This window comes from Trachurus japonicus, chromosome 15 (assembly GCF_045865225.1).
Source record: "Trachurus japonicus isolate A0001 chromosome 15, Traja_1.0".
In the NCBI taxonomy this organism is placed as follows: Eukaryota; Metazoa; Chordata; class Actinopteri; order Carangiformes; family Carangidae; genus Trachurus; species Trachurus japonicus.
Window position 1 is genome coordinate 27116930 of NC_140921.1, and position 15807 is coordinate 27132736.

Below are 15807 nucleotides of genomic sequence, written 5' to 3' on the forward strand. Positions count from 1 at the left end.
GAGGTGTGAAGGAAAATGATGTAACAAGTGTCATGAATGAAGTGAAACACCATGACCTGTGGAGTCCGACACTGATCCGGATTCTACATTATATTTTGTTTACATTTACACGTGTTGTTAAACTCCAGTTGTATGTAAAAGGTGATTTGCATCGCCAGTTCTCTGTCCAGTGTTTGAGTCCTTCAACTGGCGGTCTGATATCTCCGTGCATACAAGTGTCTGTGAGCGGGGCTCGGTCTCTGGGCCACGTCGTGGTGAGCGCGTCTTCAGTGCGTCTTTACGCACACTTGTGTTTTTTTGTTTTTGTTTTAGTTTTTTCAGTTCTGTCTGAGTAAAATGTCATTCCCTCAGACGCATGTTGGAAAAATCAAGTGTTCGGGTGAAAGAGTGCAACAAGACAAGTCTCTCCTATGTTGACCCTTTGGCCCCCCTCCCCGCCGCCTCCACCCTCAGGCCGTGGGCATCACAAAGTGTCCGAGCTGTTACTGCAGGGGCTGATCATCGCCAGGTTGGTGGCCTTGTGCTTTTTCAACAGTCTCGTGATTTTCTCGTCGTCTGAGTTTGGGTCCAGTGGTTTGTTGTACTCGTCGTCCTCCTCGTTGTCCGAGCTCTCCTTCATCTTCTCCGTCTCTGAGTCGTGTTTCTTCTTGGCCGTGGCCATTTCCGCCGCGTGTCTCTTCCGCCATTTGGTTCTTCTGTTCTGGAACCAGACCTGTTGAGGATGGAGAGAAACACACAAGTTACACAACATGTTGAGACGCTCAACAGGTCCAAGATATAGAGCACGTCAAGCAGAAGGCCCACAAGGCACAAAGCAGAGCTGGTGCACAGGTCAAAGTAACAACAACAGCATGTGTAAACAAAAAATAAGAATTCATTAAATTAAATACATAATAATAACAATAATAATAATAATAATAATAATAATAATAATAATAATAATAATAATAATACATTTATTCAGTATTAACGTGGATGTTGACCTGACCACTGACCCTACAGTTTATAGGTTAGTATTAGTCAGAATGTAGTGAGCGGGTGTGAGACGGTGTTTACCTTGACTTGACTCTCGGTCATTCCTAAAGAGTAGGCCAGCCGGGCTCTCTCTGGACCCGCCAGGTATTTTGTCTGCTCGAAAGTTTTTTCCAGTGCGAAAATTTGCTGTCCCGAAAACGTGGGTCTGGAGTGTTTCTTCTTGCCGTCTTTATCCACCATCATACCCTGAGCTGCATGAGGAGACACAAGGAGATCTGGTTACACACAAGAGAAGTGACAGTTAACCACACAAGCCGTGCATCAGCACTGATCTGAAGTATGATGCACAAGTTTATACAGCACATTGAAACAACTATAGAGGAGCCACACTAACGTTTGATCTTCTATCAGGAGCCATCTTCATTGTATTAGTTATAACCGTTTGGTTTGGTAAAGCTGCAATATTATTGTTATTATAATAATTATTACCGTATTATTACTATTCTTATTATTATTATTAAATGCATAGACTTAAATTTCCAGTAGTTATTGTGAAAATGAAATGTGGTTGTTAAATATGCTGTTTGTTTTTTGCAGTGACAGCAGCTCTTCAGGCCTAAATAATGTCCACAGTCATAAGACGATCAACAGACCTCTGTAAAAAACATGAGCAGCTCTGTCTCAGTTTACACTCATCATAAACTAAACCCTTGAAGAAAGTAAACAAACACTTACAGGGACAGGGGACCCGCGGGTCCCTCCAGGGAGAGCCCTGCATCACCCCGGGCCAGAAGATGGGCGCCCTCCCCGGCAGCTCGGCCAGGGGCTTGGGGTACCGCGACACGGCCGGGCTGAAGTACATCCCCGCCGCCGCAGCAGCCGCCGTGGTGGCCAGGCCGTTTATCCGGGGGAAGCCGGCGGACAGCAGCTGACCGGCCGTGGTGATGGGTCTCCCCAGGATGTCGCTTATTCCGTGCGGGGTGCCCCCGGACAGATGGGAGTTGAGGTTGGACAGCATGGTGGGCGCCTTGAAGCCCGCCGGGCTCTGCTGCAGCGCGTACGGGAACAGAGACGTCTTCATCTCGGTCATGTTGTGCAACGCCGCCAGCGGGGTGCTGCCCAGGACGAAAGCACTCTGCCGGTTAGCCTCCATCTGCCCGACCGCTAACATTTGTGAACATGAACCACCGAACTCGCTTGGACAAAAACGGGAAATAATAATATAAAAAAAATCAGGTTATGAGGAGGAAAAGAAGCAGAGCGGTGGTGAGCTGGAGCCGCGCCACTGTTCCTCCGTCTCCAAAAGTCTGCTGCAGGACAACACTCTGGAAATGTTGGAAAAACTTGGGCAAAAAAAAAAAAAAAAAATGAACTTGTTGTCTCTTGGGAAGCGCAGAGCTCGATCAAACTCCCTAAATGTGTGTCCGCTGTTTGTTTTGGTGTGGGAGGGAGGAGGCTGCTGCTCCCCGCCGCCAGGATCCTTCGCTTCTTGTCGGGCGATCTGATGATGTTTTTAGTGGTTTTGATGGAAACCATTAAAGGGTCGGCTTCTCTTGCCATAAATTGACTCGCTCTCTGGTGGGAGTGAAGCGGGACCAGCTGATAACAGCGCAGCCACCTGCACGCGCGTTATTCCCATTGGACGGAGCGGAGTGAGACGGCGCCGTGATTGGAGGGGACAGAAACTCCGCTGATACACACGTGCGTCTTTGCTGGAACGATGGTGCCTTTAGGTGCCGTCGGAGATAAGAGACTTTTTTGTTCAACTGCAACAGAAAGGATATCAGTGCTTCTTACCACTGACTGAATGTGGTATTCATAACAGTATGGACGTATATAATATAGTAAAAAAAAAAGAAAAGAAGACGAAGATAACTCAGCAGCCTATGCCGGTTTTATTAGCTACATTTTTTAAATTTCTAAATAATAAAACATTGTTTTTCTTTTTATTCAAGCACTCAGACAATCCAGTGGGATAGCCAACAGAACATAAAATGAATTATAATAATAACATTTTAATTTCAATCGCTAAATTGCTCAATTTTATCAGAGAAAACAACAAAAACCCTGTTGGCAGGAAAGTAGCAACTATAAGATGTGTTGAATCTTGCTCCAAGTGGTCTAACTGGCTTTAAAAGAGTGGAAGTCAATCTGCCAGAGGAGACCTTGAATGCATCACGCAGCAACACTCTATTAAGATCTTAAGCGCTGTTGTTAATGATGCGTCTCCCACCGAGGAAATCTTTGTTTCCATATAAAACAAAGAATATACATTCACATTAGGAGCTGTTAGCACAGACAGTGTGAGTGTATTAAAGTCTAGCGGCAGGAGGAGGGGTGGGGGTCTTTATGATTTTTAGTGAATATGACGGAGACGGGATTAAATCTTAAATAATACAGATCCACGGGAATACAACTCGAAGCAACTTGATTTGTGTGTATTTCCACATTGTTTCCAGTGGATAAAGCCTCCATCCGAGGAGACAGACCTGATAGACGCGGTTAGGACTTGTCTCCATTTCCTCTCTGGACTGTTTTGTCATTGATGTCGGTGCTTTTGGCAGATGAGGTCTGATAAACTGAGTTATTCAGCTCTGTTGTAATCTGCCTTCGTCAGAGATTAGGTTTTCGTTTCACTCACTCAGTCCCATTTTGCTGAACATCCCATATGAGTCTGTGTTGTTTTTTCATCAGACAGAAACGAAAAGAAGAAGAGCTTTATGGTCTGTGGGATAAAACTGATGTGGATCATTTAAGAGCAGCCTGCAAAGTTTTTCAAAGGACGGAGCTGTGTTTTTTTTTTTTTTTTGATATGAGGGAGATCATCAGTGTTTTTCAGATACAAACTGCGTTATTATGGTGAAAGTGCGTGAGAAAAGGCGCCAGGCTCCAGTCATCACTCTGAGTGCTGTAATATTTTATGGAGATGTGAGAAGGTTGTAAGAGTGAAATATGGCCACGTTAGCGGTTGAAAGGCTCCAGCAAATGCACCTTGCTGCCCATTTGCTCACCGGGGAAAGATTGTGGTTTTTAAAGGGGTTTCAACGGGAGGTAATTCACAGGTTGGACTGTATTTCTCCAAGATGAGGGAAAGCAGCAGCAGGCCACACACGCTTTCTAATTCTGTCCCTTTATTGCTAATTTATATCCGTATATATTTCCCCTCATTATATATCATTGATTTTATTATCTTGTTTTAAAGGCTTTCTAAAATGAGCAGTATGGGAAAGCTATTGAAAAACTATATATATTTAGTAGAATATTCCACTTTATATATCTTGCCGCATGCAGAGAGCCGCTGCTCAGTCTCCTCCGTCTTTGTAAAATGTCAGTAAGTTAAATACAGCAGTTAGTGGCTGACCCAGTGTGAGATCAATGACTGAAAGATTGGCACTTTCTCCAGTTCATCTCCAGCCAAAGACGAGAGCTGCCAAGCAGCCCGTCACCGCAAAACCATAATCGCAATTTAACATAATGAATGATTTGGATTTTTATCTCGTAAATTTACAACTAATTTAAAGTTTAAACCCTTAAACTCAGATTTGTTAAAGAAATAGACGATGCGCAAGAAATAGAATATGAGAATCCTGATTGATATAAAAAAATAATTAAATCAAAGAAATAACATTTAAACATCCATGTATTGACTGATATGGTCTATATTATTGGTCCTAAAATAAAAACCTAATGACATCATAATCCAAACAAACACAAATACACAATAGTAGTAATAATAATAATAATAATAATAATAATAATAATAATAATAATAATAATAATAATAATAATAATAATAATAATAATAATAATAATAATAATAATAGTAATAATAATAATAATAATAATTTCTTGAAGGTTTTTGATTTTAGAATTTATTCATGATACATTTATTATTTTCATGGTGTAAACGTGCTGCTCAGGCCGCTGAGTCTTTACACAGCAGTCCTGATGTGTGCAGTAAATTCTATAGTGGCTTTTAATAATGGCTCGTTGGCCTGCTGATGGCGCAGACCACCGGCCTTTGTCCCACGAAGGGAGATAGGTTAATAAACAGCGTAAAGATAATCTTATCTGAGTGTTACGACACAAATGGGAATTGACAGAGCAGTGACAGGCCTGATAAGCAGATGTTTGGATAAAAAAAAGAGACATTTGTTGTATGGTGGCAGTAGATCTGCTTCAGTCACCGTGGCGCAGCTGCTTCAACACCACTCACTGCCTCTCTCTGGCCTTAAACAACTAGTATAGAAAAATACAGCATTTAAATACAATCCTAAATACTACTCCTGATTTAAAAGTTAAAAGCTCTTGGCACTAAGCCTGAATATAGGATGCCTACAGCCTCTTAGTTTTATACAGCAATAGAATTTCACAAGCTGGTCGTGTTAAACCGTTTCATTAGCTGGTGTTTTCTCACCATTCAAACGTTTTGTGTCCAGACTCCCAGTGGAAAGTCCAATGGGTGAAAATGGACTGAATCCCTGTCAAAGTTGCGGTTGCATGTAAATTAGTCAGTGACATGGAGCAACATGAAAACATGTATAATTTGACCAGGAGCGCCCTCTAGTGGAACAACGTCAAACTTACCCTGAGCTGCACAGTGAGCACAGACACTTTCTAAAGAAACAATGTGTCGGCTATAGAATCTACAGCTTCTACAGCTTCTGGTGAGACTAGTGTTACAAGACAAATGTAGGAGTAGGATATTGGCTTACAGTGATGCTATAGTGAATCTTCCTTGAAAGAAATGTCACGAATGTCATGAATGATGTCTGGTGGAAACTGAGTCAGTATGAGGTTATGTCACTGTCACTGATAGAGGTTAAACATACACTTTCCCCCTCCTTAACACAGATGTTGCAGCTCAGTTGTTTGATTGTCAAGGATGAAAACTTTATTAAAGAAAACTTCTCTACGTTTTCAAATAGTTCTTGTTTTTGGAGTTTACCTATTTGTTATTCTACTGTTTATCTATTTTACTCATTTACTGTATTTGAAGCAAGCGACATTTCAGGGTTATAATTCAAATTTCCTAAATGCAGGCCGATATAGCCTGTGAAAATTCAGAATTAGGCTTTGTAGCTATCACACTCATTAGTTATTCACTAAATTTCACCAATTATTGACAAAAGGATATTGATTTTCTAGCCTATTATCTTTACACACCTACTAATTCTTGTTATTCAAGAATTCAGTTATTCAAATTAGGCCTATGCAATTTAATAGGCCGCTATTTCATTTGAATTTCAATCATTTTCAAACTTAACTATTAAACTCTTGTTAAAAAAACAAACAAAAAAAAACAACCAAAAAAAAGCCGCAGAGTGAATCTACTGAGCTAGAGTTCAGTTTAGCTGTTCCATGTCCTCAGTTACAGCTGTTAGCTGTGTGTTTAGCCATCATGCTAAGTTGCCTCCCTGCTCCACTGCCTCCTCAGGGCAGACTGGCTGCTGCTGCTGCACTGGCCCTCTATGGGAGCATCTCTATGTTCCCCTCTTACCCCTGCAAAAAGGTTCTATGTTCCACAGTTACCCAAAAAAGGTTCTGCTGTATGTGCCCTGCTTATCCAAAAAAAGTAGGAAACATATACAGGTAGTAGCATTAATATGCTGTTTTAACATCTCTAAACACACACACACTAACGGAACATAAACCATAACCCCAACCCATAACCCTACTGCTATGCTCCCTGCCTTTTTTTGGAACATAGAACCTTTTTTTTTTTTTTAGTAAGCAGTGTCAGGATGAAAACAGGAAAACTGACATGTGTGTTTGTTTATTCCAAGAGAGGACAAACAACAATATGCTAGTTAAGTATTTATCAAAATTGGATCATCAAACAAATCAAATACAAGAAACTCTCCCGTTCAAGAAATCTCAGTCTGCAAGCAGTTAGCTGCAACCACCATCCTAAGAGAGTGAGAATTCTCTGTGATCTGCCCTCAGACAAAAGCGTTACATTGATATTTAATACTTTGCACTATGTGTGTGTAATTAATTCTTATTGGTCAAAAACAGGTAGGGAGTGGCTGCGGTTTAGACTTAGCCCTCCCTTCGTTGGTGCCCTCCATCTTCTCAGGAACACGAACCTCTGGACCTGAAACAAGCAGAAATCCTCCCTACACTTCCATAACCTTTTGTCCCAGGTCTCTGAGAGTCCAAGACCGTAATACAGATCATTCAAAACCCTTCTGCACGATGTTTCTGATTGGGAGGCCTCATCGGCTTCTCAAGCTCACCTGCCTTCCCTTGCAGGTGTTTTTTTACAATGTGGCTCTGTGTGCTCACAACGTGCTTCTGAATGAGCAAACAGGTTACTGGTATTAACTGCATTATGAATTAAGCTCCACACAAATCTACAGGGTTTGCTTACAAGTTCTAGTTTTCTTTAAGTTCAATGGGTTAGTCAAAAATATAAGACACAATAGGTTAGTTAAAAACATGGGACTAAACTTTACTGCTACTCAAAGTGAAAGCATAAACAGGTACATAAATCCTTCTATTATGGTACTGGTACTGGTGTAACTATAACTGTGGTAACTGTGTGTAGCTTCAGCTTAGCAGTCTCCAGTACAGGTTCAGCTTTATTTCATAAGTCAGTAAGACATTTGTGTTCTGTTTTATGTATTAATCAGTAAGATGCAATATTAACTCCAGTTAGTAAAGGTAAATATTCAGTGTTTTCACACTAACAGCGGGGAACATAGAACCCGGGGAAAATAGGGATGACCCCTCTGTACTGCTGGAGCTAACAAGTTAACAAGGGACTGTAGTCTGAACTGGCAATGTGAGACTGGTAAGTAAACAGCTACAAATCATATAAATGTAGCAATTGTGGCCTAAAAGTTACCAACTAACTCAGGCCAGGTAACCTGGTAACAAAATGAACACCAGAGATGCATTTTCAGGCATATTTACAGTAATAAGGCTCTGTTGTTGTGTAATTGAAAAATACAATTTATCTTTAGTTTACTTTGTCACAACACATACATGACAGCCTACTTAAACCAACAGTGAACTCAAAAAGGTTTTCATATAGTTATTATGCTTACTACCTTGTGCCTGTGTGTCCTGACACATGTTTCTTTATCACCCATATCCATAGACTGTATGTTCCCACTTGGACTTGCCACAGCAATAGTTGAGTTGAGTTGAGTTGAGTTGAGTGAGTTTATTTTGGTCTTGTAGAATCAAGTACACACATCAATACACAACATGGACATATGATTTAAACATAAATAAACAAACAATAATTCATTTCTTTTTTTCCCCTTAAAGTATAAATACAAAACAAAACAAAACAAAACAAATGTACCTTGACCGAAAAGTGTAGGCTGAAGCTTCATCTTATTTTGCCTACACTTCTTAAACAGTTAACCCGTTTCCATCAGCTCATTTTAAATAAATAAATAAATGATAAAGCAGACTTGGGACTGACTAACAACAGTGACCTTGCTGGTGTGAGCCCTAGTTGTGGCAACAATTTAACAATCAGGCATGTTACTAGTGACCTATGTCTATGTCCATGACAAGTCTTAAAGCAGAAGTAAGTGATATATTTGTGTTAATATAAGTCTTAAATAGTTATATCTTCTGACAGCAATCACTTACATAGAGTGTTTGGACCGAAACACGGGTCTCCCAGTCCCTCTGCTCTGCTCTGAGCCGAGGAGAAAACATTTATCGTATCCTACAGTTTTTATACAATGAGGAGAGAGAACGGCATGCAGGGCTGTGTGTGCAGCCAAGGGACGCCGTGAATGTGGTGACGTAGGGACGAGGGGACTGTTATGGTGCGTTCAAGGCAACTCGTAACTCGTGTTTTTCCGACCTGTGAAGTCGTACCAGTTCGATCTGGTACGAGTTCACGGGTCAGAAGTTACGAGTGGCAGTTATAGTGACTTTCACCTGTAAAACAGGTCAGAAAAACACGAGTGGGTTGCCTGAAACGCTACAAAGTCGTAAGTTGTGACTTGAAGCTGTAATTTACGGTTTCAAAAGCCTGCCTGGAACGCAGCATTAGCCAAAACGACCGGATCACTTACTTCTGCTTTAATATCTAAAGAAAAAAAAAAAAGTTTTCTTTATTTTCACTGCGCTGTTCAACCAGACTTTTGGAAAACAATGAGAGAGTTGCACCCCTTGCCTCTTGGGATGACATGACTGTACATATATTGGCTAATGATTTTGACTGATTGACCATTTGATAAAATTAAATTCACACAGTGTAGTTACTTTAAATTTACTATCGTCTCTAATGATGAGACCTCTCCCCCTTGTAGGAATTTGAACACTTTACATTAGGTGTAAGAATGAACCCAGTAAAGCCACTAGATGGCGCCCTGCATCAAAGGGACAGGAAACTGAAATGCCAACAGTAATGAGAGCAGTCCACAGGTGGGTGGCAGGCAGCTGCTATCATTCCTACAATGAAGCTGCAAGTTGTCGTTTTTATTTTTTTATTTTCACAGTAATTAAAAATGATGTGATTTGAATATCTGGTTCCATACAACACAAGTCTTGTTTATATAAATGATTTTTAGCTCAACAGGTCAGGTCAGGGTTTAAACATGTCTGAAGGCCTCATCCTTCTTGTTTCCAGTTAAACTGGGTGTCTGTCAGGTGCTTCAGCTTCCCCTAACAGTCTGTACATTAAAGTGAGGTCTGATGAATGCAGATGTTCATGTTTTTCCCCATTTTTAGTAACCCACTGAATCAGAATGATAATTATCACAGGACACATTTCACTCCACACAAAAGTATCTTATTCCTTCTGTCTGAGAGCTGCATTACCACAAAGATCAGGAAGCAACTTGGGGGACTTGAGGGAAATGAAAATGTTGGGTGAAGCATCTTGGCTTAGAAAAACATTGTTTTTGGCCACCCTCTGAAGCAGCCTATTAGCCTGTCCCAGGCAGATCAGCATAGGACTGCATATCTCCATGGATTGTTAAGGATTTTGGAATATCATCCACTTAAATTTCCCATGGATACCTGAGTGAACACTGGCTTTAGAGAGGCTCCGTGGTCAGCTTATTGCTTTGTGTTTGCAACATGAACAAGAATGAGCGAGACAGCACTGATTGTGTATGGTGACATGGCACCAATGTGATGTTCAATAACCTGCATTACTGCTGGTACTGCATGTCATATTGTTGCAGCGCCAGTCTGCATGACATTTGCTCTTAATAATGGTGAATTGCCCCCCAGGCTGCATTTTACATAACTAATGGAGATAGTGAAGCTGACCTTACACATCGATCTCTGTTTGAATCACTTCCTCTGTGAGATGAAGGGAGAGCCAGACACCTTGAGGTAATGAGATAACACACACACACACACACACACACACACACACACACACACACACACACACACACACACTGCCTGCTGCCTGTTGCATCACAGCTGCCCTTGGCCATTACCACAGACAAACCATGTTATTATGAAATGGTTTTGATTAACCATCCATTACATTGCACTTCTAGAAATGCAGTTTGAGGATATTCTGGTGGAAATGATAACAACATGCTATATGACGTTTAAAGAGCTGGAACTGCACTTGTTTCATCTTCTGATGCTGTACCGGTTTACATGTTATAAAAACTGCTCATATAACTAATTCATTTATTTCTACTCTTAATTCCTATTTTAATTTACCCCCATTTCTTTGAATTTATTATTATTATTATTATTATAGCTTCTACTTTTTTTGTTATTTATTTATTTTTAATTGTAACTTATACTGATATATGGCCTGTCATTATTATATGAACTCATATGTCAGGAAATGTTCTGTAAAATGGTATGTAAAATGATTAAAATGTTTAAATAATAAGTTCTAAATAATAATAATAAAAAAAAAAGTGATCATATTTTGGTTCAGAGCACAGACGTTCTATTCAACCAGTAATTCTCTCCCTGGAGGAGCTTTGCCCCCTAATAATATTTGCAGGGCACAAAGAACATGCAGGGCATGGTCACTGTTGGTGTGTCTGACAGTTTGACAGCTCCCCTGTGGTGCACTGACCAAAAACCTCCGGCAAACCTTTGTATGACTTATCATGTTTCTTTGACCTCCGTTCATAATTTGAGTTCCCCTCCGGACATGTTTACTTTGCTATGATCTTTCTTTTTTTGAGAAATTCTGAACCAGGCCCTGGCAGCAGCCCATAATAGCTGCTCATTAGCTAATATGTGTGTCTTGAGGTGGTTAATATTAGTGGACACATCAGACACACTACTTTGACAGTGGTCATTCTGACTGGAATGGTTAATTAGTTGACCCACTTGCAGTACCTTCATGATCCACCAGAGGGCTGTGGCTCACAGGTTGAGAACCACTCAGTTAAAACATAGAGGCCTGTGGAGTGGAAGATGATGATGCAGCCCACAGCGTCGGACTCGGGACTGAGTCTGTGTTGCACCACCACAATCACTCTTGTGTTTTATGTCCCTCCGTTCATCAGTGCTGAGTTAGTGAGCAGAGAGCTGTCCAGACTCAGGAAGGTGCTGCTGTTAAAGAGCTGGAAGTCTCTGTTGAAACATGTTGTGTCTCACAGAAGACAGCTCTGGTCTGGGGTATAACTACTACTTAGTGTAGATCAGAGGTGTCAAACTCTTACACAAAGGGCCAAAATTTAAGACACAGTATGTCATTGGCCAAACATGAAAACTGTACTATGATTTCAGAAAAGGGTGTAAAAACAAAACAAAACAGAACAAAACACATGCCTGGTTTCCTCTGTCCGTATCAGATATTGGGCATCTTGGCTGTAAGGCTATTATAGTAAACTAAAACTAAGACTAAAACTTAAACTAGCAGTGAAAAAATAATTTAGTAAACTGAAATAAAAATAAATATGATTTTTTTTTTCCAAAAACGAGAACCTAATAAAAACTACAATGAACAATGCAAAACTAACTAAAACTAAAGTGAATGTCAGATAGCATCCGCTTAGTTGTAGTTTTCTTAGAGATGGTAAAGTTGCAGTAAGAGAACGCCACAGCTCAATATGGGACGACTTGGAGTATGAGGACTGATAGGAACATTATGGGATGCAACTAAAAAGGAAAAATCAGAGGTCTGACAGAGGCTTTCTCCTAACACCTGAAAAACTAAAACTAAGACTAAATAAAACTATCTCAAGAATAAAAATTAAACTAAAACTGCTTCATCACTTGTTGAACTAACTAAAACTAAACTGAAATAAAAAAGCAAACTGAAAAACTAAATCAAAATAAAAACTAATGAAAATAACCTTGGTTTGGGGTTGGGTCCTGAGCTGGGAGGTGGTTTTTGCCATCCATGTCTTCTATGTAGTGAGAGCTTGTGTTAACCAGGTGGAGCTGGCCCCGGCTGACCTGGGGGGGCAGCACCCTGCCACCACGGGGCCCCATGCTGTGGAGCCTGGAACTGTGACAGAGGTGGCAGTCAGGGAAAGGAAGTGAAGCCAGTTTGGTCACATAGGTGAGGTGGGGGAGTCAGGTGATGATGTAGAGGTGATGGAGCCAGACACTCAGCTGAGCTGTCAGTCAGAAGTGAGAGCTGGGTGTCAGGACCCAGTCTGGGTCAAAACCTTGTATGTATCTATATTAAATTCTGGGAGCAAGTGTACTGACATCTTTCTCCTTTTTCTATTACAATTTTGTCCTGCGCATGTTGATTGTTTTGGATGTGCGTGCACTTTCCTTAATTGCCTATCAGGTCATAGTGACCTGTCCCACACTCAGCAGTCAGCCTGTCAGCTGGGTAAGGTTTAACCTGCCAAATGCTGCTCATGAGGAAGAACCAGTCTGAAAGAGTCTGGCTTCACTCATCAAGAAGTGTTCAGCCTAGAATATTTGATGCAAAAAAGTAATAAATTAAATTTAAAAAAACTCTGTTAACAACAAAGACCTTGAGGAGATCAATCAGGGACTCTGAGGTTGTAGGTCATCTGTCTGTCTGTCTGTTTGTGGATTTTAATTGTACAGAACATTAGGTTTCAGACTGTCATCATGCAGAGCCTCACCCAGTCTCCCAGCAGGCTTGGAGTTGACTGAGCTGTTGACCAAAGTTTTAGAGAAGCTCTCAGTTATTTTTGGACTTACTTTAGGTAGAGGAGGCGTGAGTTCACCTGTCTGTGGCTGTGGTGGGACCATGGGAGGACTAAGGAGGATTAAACTTCACTATCAGCAGCACACTCTCAGTGTCACACATGACATCACTAGATCTTTTAGAGATCTGGAGACTAAAATGTAAAAGTGAGCCCACAGGAAATCAAGGATATATTAAAATCCTGAAGACTAATGAAATGGCTTAAGCCTGCCTACTGGACACCAAAGTACAAGATGAGGTGCTCCAGTCCCAAGTCCAAAACACAGCGGAGAAAGATGCTATCTCTTCCTTTCTGGCTTTTTTCTGGTTTTTAATGAAAACCTCAAAGCAGGTTCATTACTGCAGGGCCACAGGTTGTCGCTCTCCTGCCCAGGAAAGGAAACGTACAGGACATAAAAAAACTGTGACTGTGACTTGGAAATACAAAGAGATACAACATATATTATCTTATAGGCCTGAGCGATAAAACGATCTTCAATCGCGATTACGATTATCGGCTATGGACATGTTTCCTCGATATCATACGCAGAAATTAACGCACCGCCTCCTGTCCTGTTGTGAGTGTGTAGGCTATAGTTTGTTTGAGCCACAGCAGCTACAGCTAAAGGGAAGAAGGAGAAAGTGAAAGTTGGAAAAGAGGGAGGAAATTAGTGGAAGCAGAGCAAGTGGCAGCTAAAGTGACAGTGAATGCGTGGAGCGGTTCAAGAGACCCGGGCCGTTCGCCTGTGTCGGGTCGTCATGTGTTTGAAGTTTGGCACCGGAGACTCAGCAAAGTACTTTGATTAGTTTTGGAGGCGGAGGGTTGAGAGTCCAGTAGAGCAGCAGGTCAGTGAGGAGACAGAGGAGGCTCCAGCAGCTTCATGTCTGCTGCTGTGAGGAGCAGAGTGCAGTCAGAGCGACCTGATGATGATACTTCGGTAAGGAAGGAGGAGGAAAAAACTCCGACTGTGGAAACACTGAGCTGCTTGTGTTGTTTATTCTGCGGTGTCTCATATGTTGACTGGTCTAATGCGTGAAGAACATGGACTAAATCTCTAGATGCAGCGTTGCAGTTACAGTGTGTGTGTGCATGTGTCTGTGTGTGACACACACGGGGCGCAGCATCGGAGCAGTCAAGTGAAATAACCTGCAGTTCAATCAGACAACTCTGGAATGAGAAGAAATCATTTATTGAGTATAAGCATAGCAAGCTGAAGCACAGCATGGATAGCACATTCTTGAGCATGGCTGCAGCAGGTTTGGCGTCAGGCTCTGTCTCATATTCGTTCCCTGAATGACCTGCTTAGCCAGACATTACAGGGAATGAAGCAGACCCCTCACAGGGAATCAAGAGACAGAGCCCACAGGTGGATGCTGAGGAGGAGGTGGGTTTGCAAAACCTCATGGGCAGCAAGGCAGCAGCAGAGTAGCAGCAGCAGAGTAGCAGCAGAAGAGCCAGGGATGAGCAGGTAAACTGGGGGATTTAAATAACCCGCCCTATTTGGGTGAGGAGAGCATGTCAGCTGATCAGGATGGGCGTGGCTTGAGTTGTCTGCCTGAACTAGCTTCGCAGGCTTTGCATTGTATCACCTGAGCTGACGTGAGCTGTGAGTCAGAGCAATAAAAAAAGCTAAATATTCATCAAGAACCGTAGAAGCAGATCCTATTTTATCATGATGACAGATGTAGATGCAGCTACACTGCAGGTAGCCTAGTCCTAATGCAGTCTAACATTGAACAGAGAGGCATCAACATCTTTATAATGAAAAAAATAAAATATATGAATAAAATAAAAATAAAATATTAATATTCTTTGAAATGAACAAAATGGTGTTTCTGGAGAGTTAAAAATAGAGAACAATATGAATCAAACCAAACTGTGGACTTGTGAACTTTCTCTCTCTCAGCGAACATTAAAGTGAACTCATGTCATCCCCCATCTCTGTTATTCAGTATCCAGTCAGGAAGCTCCTCCAACTGGCAGCATCAGCATGCTGTTAGTGACTGTGGAGCTTCCTACATCCCCCTGCTTTCAGGGGGCAATCTTTATCATTAAATTTAAATAAAAAAGTGCTCAGAGAACGCATAATTTGGTCTATGAATTGTTAATAGGGATGAAGGTGGGCCGTGAACATGTTTTTAGATTTTCAAGTGGGCCCTGAGTTGGAAGAGGTTGGGAACTGCTGGCCTATTACATTCCAGATTACAAAATGTGGCAGATTATTACAAAATGTGGTGTTATTACATCATGAGGTGGAAATGTATTACATTATTACATAATGCAATGTTATTACATAATATGCCGCTACACACCATGATCATACAACACAGTACATGAGGAAGGTGTAAGCATTTCCATTTTCATTCTCTAACCTGGTATCCCATCAGAGACACACACAATTAGGATTCACTTTGCTTGAATTTCACAAGTAACAATGTTATAAAATAACTTCCAGATAAACAGGATCTGCGTTAGGGTTAAGGGGGCGAGTCCAAGTAATTTGACATTTTTGAGCATTTTATAAAAAGGTAATGCAATGGTTACTTTTCCTGGTAATTGGTTTCTTTTATAATGTATTATTTCAACTACTAACTCAGTTACTTTTTGGGAAAAGTAACCAATACCTATAACTAATTGCTTTTTAAACATAATGTGCCCAACACTGAATTGAACCCATTTGCATTGTTCCAGTTACATCATAGCAGACGCTGAAGGAGGAGATGAGGTGGGTGAAGCTGCTGTCAACGTTCTG

General features: G+C 41.2%; 1 protein-coding gene across 2 annotated transcripts; it reads right to left on the bottom strand.

Moving 5' to 3' along the window:
• Positions 1 to 427: 427 nt before the first annotated feature.
• On the bottom strand, positions 428 to 2261 carry nkx6-2 (NK6 homeobox 2). Of its 2 annotated transcripts, none has more exons than XM_085800828.1 (3): positions 1684 to 2261; positions 1057 to 1202; positions 428 to 712 (listed from the first exon to the last, which is right to left on the bottom strand). In XM_085800828.1, the coding sequence occupies exons 1-3, from the start codon at positions 2144 to 2146 to the stop codon at positions 464 to 466; spliced, it is 858 nt and encodes a 285-aa protein (XP_085656954.1). In that variant the 5' UTR covers positions 2147 to 2261; the 3' UTR covers positions 428 to 463. The 2 variants fall into 2 exon arrangements, with proteins under 2 accessions (XP_085656954.1, XP_085656955.1); XM_085800829.1 differs by having other exon boundaries at positions 1057 to 1226; positions 1711 to 2260.
• Positions 2262 to 15807: the final 13546 nt, after the last annotated feature.